Raw genomic sequence first — 8,995 nt, 5'->3', positions numbered from 1 at the left:
GGGCCGCGGCGGGCTTTCGGCTTCCCAGCTTTGGCGCTGAGAAGCCGGCCCGGGGCCGTTGGCGTCCAGTTGTCATAGCAACCGGGGCGGGGCCACCGGACTGCCCCGGGAGCCGACGGGGGCCGGCGGGCCTCGGCCGCTGGAAGCGCGGGGCTCCCGCGCTGGGCGTGCAGACCCTTCACCTTCGGGTCTGTTTGCGCCGCAAGCGCCAGCAGCTGACGCCGTCTTCCCCGAAAGGCGACGGGCACCTCCGCGCCTCCCGCCGCCTGTTGCCCTGTCTGCCCGAGTACCAGGAGCCTCCAGTAAAGCCCTCACCAGTGCAACACGTGCTGTGCGTTCCAGCTGCCTCCCCACCCTGCTGTCCCCATTTGGGGGTGCACCAAGTGCAGCCCTTCTCCAGGGGAGCGCAGAGGAACCGAAAGCCCCCACTCACGACCCTGAAGCCGGCCATGTGGGAAAGGAGCCTTCTCTCCCTGTTCGACAGGAGCAGGGGCTGCGGGCTGCAGGGCTTCTCCAGACACCGGCCGCCTCGATCCTTGATGGACCAGACTCCTAGCAGATTCTGGGACACAAGACTGGGTGGGGCTGGGCTTTGGCTGAGTGCCTGGGCTTGAGCAGCTACTCGGGGAAAAACAGCCTGGGGAATCCAAAATGTCTGCAGCCTCTTCCTTTGCAAGGAGGCAGGAGTGGGTAATGGCGCTTGAAATTCCCTCTTTGATTCTTTTTTGAGGAAAAAAATTCTTTTTGCCACAACATAACTTTTTTGAGCCTTTAAATGTACATGTACATGGGCTGCATATTGCATAGAGGTCATAGCTCATTCTACATATGTAGCAGCCTGCCACGGGCGCACATCAATTCATGCCGACACACTCGCTCCCATGTCACTACCCATCTGCATACCAGACCTGGGGAGCCCGGGGATCTGTTTTCTGCCCGCCGGGTGAGAGGTGCTTTGCAAGGGCAGGTCGCAGGCTGCTGGCCCTTGGCCCCAGCCCCTCTCACCTTACCCCGCGTCTTCGACAGGGCTCGCTGAGTGATGGTGCTGTGAGAAGCAGCCCCTGAGTCTGGCCCCCATGGCATGGCAAGACAAAGATGGGGGGCAGGCCCCAGGCTCTCCCTGGGCTGCCATCCTGGAGGCCGTCCGGGAGCAGCTCCCCTCTCTGGACTCGGACTCCTCGCTGGTAAGCAGCGCCTCCTCCCTAGGTCCTTCGGGCCCCTGCCCTTTCTTCACAGGACAACTGTGAAGCCGACCCAAGGACAGCCCCTGAGCCTGTCCGCTTCCCCGTTCTGGGAATAGCTTTACGGGGCCTCAGCACTCTCACAGACCATCTTGGTGACTCACTCCGCCTGGAGCGTGAAGCGTGGAAGCGCAGCCACCTCATGTGGCTCTGGCCACGTGCTGGCCCAGCAGAGCGGGGCGCCCTCGTCCAGCAGACCCTGGCCCCTCCCCCTGGTTGCCATTTCTGTCCGTGTCGCCGGGTCAGCAGGTCCCTTCTCTGTAGTAGCACACGGCCAGGGCTCCGTGTGTAAAGCACCCGACCTAATGCAGGTGGTGTTATTAGCCGTCCATGTCCTGGTGTTTCTTGTCCTGGCAGCGACCTCAGCGGGGTCACATACAGGTTCGCGACCAAAGCTCTGGCTGGCCTCGGGTCCTGCCCTAGCTCTGACCCTTCCGAGACAACAAAGCAGGTGTCCATGCCATGAAGCGATCTCTCCGGGTCATGGGCTGGACATTGCTGTTTCTGCGGTGACTGACCCCTGCGGATGCCAGGGGTCTGGGGGATGGCAGCTGCTGGCAGAGACCACCAGGTGGTGCTGCTGAGCCCACTTCGAAACCTGCAGCCACTGGGCTGGTGCTGAGGCCCTGTGGGAGCCACCGGGAGGGCAGAGGCCTGCTGGCATGTGACCCAGGAGCCCTCTCTGTCTGTCCACAGTCAGACTTCGGGGACGAGGAGCCTTTTATCTTCCAGCGAAATCAAACCGCCCTGATTCCAGACTTGTCGGAGGAGCTAGCCGAAGGCCCTGCTGGGGTGGCCACGGCCAGCGCGTCTCCTGAGGTCTGTGGGATGTGGCTCATGGGTTCTGGGGAGCTGAGCCCTGCGCAGGCTAGGTGGGGGGGGGCAGGGCAGTCACAGCTCTCCCTGGGCTGCCACAGCAACATGGGTCTGAGCCAGTTCAGAGCACCAGCCTAGACCTGTACACCAGGTCTTTCTCCAGGTGCAGCCCACGGTGTTCGACACCAAACATTTGTCCCCAGGAACCAAGCACCCCGAGGGCCGGGGGTGGGGGGCTGGATTTCCTCTTTGATTTCGACCCCCTCCCAGCTCTTGCCCTGACCACTCGCATGGGCGTTGGTGTCTGCAAGCACGATACATGCCCCCTGGCACCCGAGGCCCCCCGCGGCCCCCAGCGGCCGTCAGTGTGTCACAGAGGCCTCTCCCTTGGCGCGCTGGCCCAGCACTGCCTGGCCTGCCGTCCTGGGGCCCTCGTGCCCATCGGTTTCATGAAGGTCTCTGCAGAGAGGGAAAGAAGGTGCCCCGTGGAGGGGCGGGATGAACACACAGGCAGCAGGGAGAGAGCGCCGCCCCGCTCTGTAACTTGGTAGCGTGGCGCAAGTGCCCAGGGCCCCCCAGGCCAGGAGCTGGCCTCCAAGCGCCCCGTCTACCTGGGCCTGTCAGTCAGCTTCCTCACGGCTGGGACCCCGCTGGCAGGCTCCCCAGCTTCAGGGTGGCGGCATTGGGGATCTGCTCAAATGTCCCGTGTGGAGACGTGCGCTTGCCATGTAGCACGGGGGTGGGGCACCCCAGGGTGCTGCTGCAGTTCTCAGCGTGAGCTCCACGCCCCTTCCCACCACAGAGGGCACCCACCCGGCCACGCCTCTGGGCACATCTGAAGTGACCCAAACAGGAAGGGCTCCCGGCTGCCGAGACCCCGGAGTGTGGCGGGGTGGTGCCCAGACCTCCTCATGTCTCTGCAGCTCTCCTGGGGCTCCTGGGTCGGGCTAGAATGATGCCAGCCGCGGGGTGGAGGCCGCCGGTTTGCTCTGGAGCTCAAGGGCCCGGTTTCCTCTGGGCCGGTTCTGAAGAGCCAGGAGGACCGAAAGGTGGAAAACACCCCGTGTCCTTCGCGCAGAATGCGGCCCCTTGTACTACGGGGCACTGTCCACAAAGGAGCCCAGCACCGGCCCTGCTGCCGCGTGGCGGGGAGCACTCGCGTGGCGGGGAGCACTCGGCTAGCTGGGAGGGCGGGCAGGGCAGCTGTGCGCTCCCTCGGTGGGCACTGTCGAGCACACGCACTCCACAGACACTCTCGCGCACACTCTCGCGCAGAGGCCCTCAGGGAGGCGCAGAGCTCCCCTCCGGGAGGTGGAGACCGGGGAGTCGGGCCGGCTGCCCCACGGCGGGCGGCGTAGCTGCATGCCGGTCATCAGGCACATTTGTTGCCACGTCCCACCAGTAACAAGACTCCCGACGGCTTGGGGGTGCCAGCTGAGGCCACCTGTTTCCTCCCCAGCCAGCGGCCGAGCCTGCGGAACCCTGGGGGCAGTGGGACGCAGGGACAAGGAAACTTCTGGAAGGAAGGGAGCCTGGCGGGCCCCTCGGGAGCCGTGGCGGAGTCAACACTCTCCTCAGCGTGCCTGAGGCACCGCTCACGTGGCAGGAAGGTGGCGCTGCTGGGGGCACGACCAGAGGACCCCAGAGTCTTCCCTGGGGACTTCAGGGAGAAGCCACCGTCGCCCCACTTGAAGGAGACCTACAGGGGGAGCCCCCCAAAGCAGCCTCCCAAGTCCGCAGGGGCTCAGATTCTACAAACCACAGCGCTCTCCGGAGGGAGAGAAGGAAGATGATTGAGAGAGACATTCTCCACAAAGTGACACGGGCCCGCGGTGGGCCCGGTGCAGCCGCGGCATCAGGGCTGAGACCGGAAGCGCCCCCGGAGGGGCCCAGGGGAGACCCGTGGGTGCTCCCCCTGCAGGTAGTGTCTCCCCCCCCCCCCCCGTGCGTGCTGGAACCCTGGCGGGGGCTCGCCCTCGGCCGCTGTCACCAGGTCCCGTACTCTGGGCCTCGCGAGTTACAGATACTCGCTTCTCACTGCTCTGGAGGGTGGAAGTCCAAGGTCAAAGGGTTCTGCGAGAGGCTGCCCCGTTGACGGAAGGGGCGAGGGAGCTCTCTGGGGCTCCATCACAGTGACCCCCCACGGGGCGCCCCCTTGGGGTCTCATGAGCCGAGGGCCGGGGTGAGATCATCAGCGAGCCAGAGACCCCAGCCCTCTTCCGCCCGTGACTTCGGGGCCATCTCCTCAGTTTTGCACAGTTGTGGCCCCGGGGATGGTGGCTTTGTTAGAAACACTCCAGCAAGACATTGATAGGCCATGTGATTTTTTTTTTTTACCTTATTTACAAATTTTGATAATTTTCTTTTTAGATTTGCTTCTATTTATTTATACATACAAGAACCGGGGTGTAGGCCAGAGGTGCGGGGCCGGGGTGGGGGGGTGAGAGGCCTCAAAGAGACAGAGTAGGGAGCACTCTGACAGAGCCCGGTCTGCTGCGCCTTGGGGGTCACTCCCTGGCCGGGGGGGACTCAGGCTGCTGGGGCTGGCGGTAGCTCGAGAGCGCTGAGCCTTAACCCCTGCGCCACCAGCAAGGCCCAATTCGGATCAGTTTCACAGCTGTGGCATCAGGTGCCCGTGGATGTCCTTGTCAGTGCTGCCCAGTAAGCGTCCTCGCCTTCCTCTCGCCCCTAGCGCCGGCGGGGCGGCCCGCGCTCGGCCCTGCCGCACACACCTCGTCCTCCAGCTCCAGCACCTGCCAGAGCAGTGTCTTAAAAGTGGGAAATGCCTTGCTGTCTCTGGGCCCACGTCGTCTAAGAACACGGTTTCCTCTAGATCAGACAGTGCTCTTGTGCCAAAACAAAAGGAAGAGCTGGCCCGGGCCGCAGCCCAGTGGCCCGCGCCGCAGCGGGCGAGCCAGCCCTCGTCCGCTATGTGGACGTCTCCACCGCCGCCCCCTGCCCAGCTGCGGGCCAGCCTGGCCAGCTCGGATCAGGCGCTGGCCCACCACAGCCTCCTAACCGCAGCCTTAATTGTTTGAGCAGCTTGAGGAGTGGCGCCTGGATCACCTGCTTCAGAGCCTGTCCGGGCGAGGAGAAGGGGGAGATGCTGCACCTGGAGCCACGCAGCGGGCGGGCGACCGCGCCCAGGGCCCAGGTCTGGCCTTGCCCGGCCCGCGTGAACCCACCAGTACCTTTCTGCCAGTCTCGCTGCGGGCTGCGGGCTGGGTGCAGTCCGTCTCGCGCCCACCACGTCCTCTCGGCCACTCAAGCCCAACTGCCCTGAAGCCCCCGGTGCTGGCCGTCGAAAGACCACCTCCCTCCCTCACGCTGCGTGCAAACTGCCCACACGTCCCAGGGCCGGGTCCTGGGGTCCGATGGCCTTTCCGCCTCGGCCCGGCCCGGCCTCTTTCTGGAAGTAAAGTCCCTGGCCGCCCCTCGTGCTCCCTCAGCCACACTGAGCACACACTGCCTTCTTTTCCAAGGCAGCCAGGGTGTGGCCATCGCCGGCTCTGTCAATAAACGGCGCCCGACCCTGTCCACCCACAAGCTGAGGCACCCACACCGCATGGGGGGTTCCTGAGGGCAGCCTCCCGTCTCTCCGCAGGCCACACTGAGCCGGGCACGCAGGACAGGCTCCTGGAGCGGCTGGCCCTCCTGGGCGCCTCGCAGTCCAGAGCCCCCGCCTCCACCCGGGAGATCCCTGCTGGCCCACCCCTGGGCCCTGGGCCTCGGGAGGCGGAGAGCAGGTGGGGCTTCCCGCCTCCCTGTCCCCTCCTTACAGCCAGCAGCTGGGAGCTCCAGTGGGCCGGCTGTGGGCGGGCACTGGGTGGGCGTTCAGGTTGGGGTGCTCTTGGCCCAGTTTCCTGGCTGGGGAGGTGGGGGCTCAGAGGCTGGCTGGCCCAGGGGTGCGTGGATTACTCCCAAAGCGCCTGCTCTTCCCCCGCACCCCAGGGGAGCCCCCCCACATCCACAATGCCCCTGGGGTGGGGACCCTGCCCCTCTGGCCTCTGCTGAGGGGACCCCCCCAGCATCTCTGGGTGGGAGTGGAAAGCAGAGAATGGCTCTGTTCTTTCTAGAGAGAAAGACAGGCTGGGGGTGGGGGGCGGTGGGGCACACCGGGTTCCTCAAGGTCCCCCCGTATTCGTGTTTCTCCTCGCCTTCACCTGAGCTGGACAGGTGACCCAGAGCACCTAAGCCAGAAGCGTGGCCAAGCCCCGCGCACCGCGGGTGCAGCCGTGGGCCGCCGTTCGGGCTCTGACTCGAATTCGCTCGCATGCAGGGTGCCATGGTCAGAGGAGGGGAGCCCTGGCCGTCGGCGGGTGCGCTTGGACGGCTCTGGCCTGACTGGGGCTGTTCCAAGCACAGGGGCACCCCGCGGCGACCCGGCACCCTCTCTCCTCAGGCGCGCTTTGGCAGGGCCCGGCCTCCGGACAGAGCTGGGCCCCATGCTGGCTGACGGCTCGAGGCCAAGGAGCTCCGTGGAGCCCCCCACCGTCTTCATTGATCTGCGGCCCCCAGAGCCATCACACCCGGGCTCGCGGGAGAGGTACCGGCAGTGAGGCCTGCAGCAAACCCGCTGCTTTGCGGCCACCAGATGGGCCTCGGGTGCGGAGGACAGGGGGCAGCTCCGGGCCAGTCCGGCACTGCTGTGCCAGAGGCCCGGAGGCCGGCCACGCCCTCTCGGCCCCTCAGCAGCTCCCTGCGGGCAGGGGAGAGCAGGGCCAGAGCTGCAGTAACCTGGGGCGCATTGTCAAGCGCCCCCCCACCTGGCAGGGGGGCTCAGGTGGCTGGGGGCACTGTGGAGGGTCCAGCCAACCATTTCCTCACCCCAGCTCCAGCACCAGAGACAGCTCCAGCTCTGGTGAGGAAGAGGAGGAGACAGAAGCGGAGCCGGCATCGCCCTCCTCCCAGGGCCTACGGTGAGCACAGAGGCCTCCCCCACCCGCCGGGTCTGGGTTCAGCCCCCGCCCTCGGCCTGGCACATGCCAAGCGACGTCTGTCCGGCACCCAGAGGGCCAGCGCTGGAGGGTGGGTGCCGGGGTGGGGCCCTCCAGACGTCACAGGGGACACCTGAACTGGCTCTCGTCTTGGGGTGGGGGGTGAGCACATTCTCTGAGGAACCTCATTTCCCTGCGGAGGGCGGGGTAAGTGTGGGTTGGCAGCCCGAAGGGAGCGCATGCGTGCAGTGAAACGCCAGCTTCAGCGAAGACCCTCTGAAGCCGGGAGGGGCCCGCTGCGCCCACAGGGCAGATGAGCTGCACGCAGCGAGTGCCGGGGCCTGGGACCCGGGGCTGGTGCTGCTGCCCCCAGCGTGGCGCCGTCGGCCACCGCGGAAGCCACTCGGGGTGGGGACGTGCCCTGCAGGCTTCCCACCCACGTGAGGCCTCAGCGAGGGCTGTGACGTCAGGCCTCGCCCGAGAGCGGGGCGCGCTGGGAGGTGGGGCCGCCACTGAGGGCAACCGAGGCGGCTGCTCTGTCACAGGCACTGTTCGGGGAAGAGTCAGCTCCTCCAGCAGCTCAGAGCATTCCGGAGGGGGACAGCTCAGCCCCAGCTGCCCGCCAGCAAGGGCCGCAGCGACCACAGGATGTAGGCCCCTGAAGACATGGCCGGGTCCCCTGTCTGGGTCGAGGGGCAGATGCCGGGCTGGAGCCCTAGGAGGATGTCCCAGGACCCTGAGGGCCCTCTTGGGTCAGACACAGCCCGGAGACCCTGGTGCCGCCTCAGGCCCGCGGCAGAGCTCCCTGGCAGCTTGCGGAGGTCAGCAGGACGCGCGGCCCGCCCGGGCCCCTCACTCTCCCAGGGCCCCGTCCTCCCGTCCTCCGCCAGAACCGGCCCGGCCAGCTTTGCGCGCTAGAGCCAGGAGGCCAGGGCAGCTCTGTGGCCAGGGCGCCGCAGCCCCCCGCCCCCCGCAGAAGTGCCTGTGAGGAGGAGCCGCTGGCTGCAGAGGGTGTGTTCCGGGAGGGCCCCCCGCTCGACCCCTCCACTCTGCACACCCCTCTTACTGTGCACCCTTCGTGCGCCACACAGGGCTTTTTCAAAAACTAACGCTCGAGTAAAACACGCTTGAACAATTAACTGCGGGCCAAAGCCTCTTGAAAGAGAATTCGCCTGCCGCTCTGGTCCCTGCTCGCCGCTCCCGTGACAGTCACACAGCCCACCGCGGGTGCAGAGCAGGAGGGCTCTTTGCTGAGGGTGCGCCTCCCCCTTGAAACCTCGCGACGGCACCTGTCTGCTGGGGCCTGAGCTCCCTCCGCGCTGCCACACTGCTGCTCTCGTCCCCGGGACAGGCTGCTGACCCCCTGCAGGTGACCAGCAGGACCGGGGCCCCCTGTTCTCAGCCCAGGGCCCCGTTCTGAGTCCTGTCGGCACGCCTGTCCCCAGCCCTGCCACCCCCGACAGGCTGAGGCTGGGCCTGGGCCTCTGGCTGACTTCTCGGGATTCTGTGTCTGTTCAGCTGCTCTGCTCGGCCTGCAAGGGGACAGCGGTCACCTCAGTGCCTTTTCACGGACCTGCAGCCTGGCATTCAGGCCGCTTAGCTGGGGTCACCACTGGCTGACACAGTGCTGAGGGCCTGTGCTCATGAAGCCCTGCCCCAAGCAAGGCAGGCTGTGGCGGCCAGACCAGGGCCTTGGAGCCACACTGGGCTCTGCCCGCCCCACCCCAAGGGGCTTTTCATTAGCAGTCAGGTGTCAGCTTCCAGGGCCACAGGGCCCCCGCGAGCCTCCAGCTTTGACCAGGCCAGGCTGCTGTTGCCCAAAGCCCTGGGCCTCCCCACAACCCCCGCTCCCAGCACGTGCTGCGGGCTGGCCCAGGCCCCCACAGGGCAGCGTGGGTCACAGCCTCTGGTGGCACCAACCCAGCGGGCAGGAGCACAGGCCACTGTTCTCATTTCACCCCGTCTCCCCCGGGTCTACTCGCCTAATGCCAGCAAGTTCAT

General features: G+C 66.3%; 2 protein-coding genes across 2 annotated transcripts in view; one reads left to right on the top strand and one right to left on the bottom strand.

Moving 5' to 3' along the window:
- ANKS3 (ankyrin repeat and sterile alpha motif domain containing 3) overlaps positions 1–693 on the bottom strand; it is a 15,900-nt gene extending 15,207 nt beyond the window's left edge. The window contains 1 exon segment of the mRNA XM_012731829.1: positions 316–693. Coding sequence (XP_012587283.1) covers positions 316–451 — 136 coding nt within the window. The 5' untranslated portion in view covers positions 452–693.
- Positions 694–1,075: 382 nt separating this feature from the next.
- LOC101630917 (chromosome unknown open reading frame, human C16orf71) lies at positions 1,076–8,115 on the top strand. The gene is given in 8 exon segments (XM_012731664.1): positions 1,076–1,184; positions 1,938–2,060; positions 3,517–3,978; positions 5,100–5,472; positions 5,575–5,803; positions 6,337–6,603; positions 6,890–6,976; positions 7,540–8,115. Coding segments are annotated over 8 exon segments (2,022 nt in total). The 5' UTR covers position 1,076; the 3' UTR covers positions 7,913–8,115.
- Positions 8,116–8,995: the final 880 nt, after the last annotated feature.

Source organism: Condylura cristata, unplaced genomic scaffold, assembly GCF_000260355.1.
Source record: "Condylura cristata isolate star-nosed mole 26May11 unplaced genomic scaffold, ConCri1.0 scaffold00032, whole genome shotgun sequence".
NCBI lineage: Eukaryota > Metazoa > Chordata > Mammalia > Eulipotyphla > Talpidae > Condylura > Condylura cristata.
The sequence above is the reverse complement of the archived record's forward strand: the minus strand, read 5'-3'. Positions and strand labels throughout refer to the sequence as shown.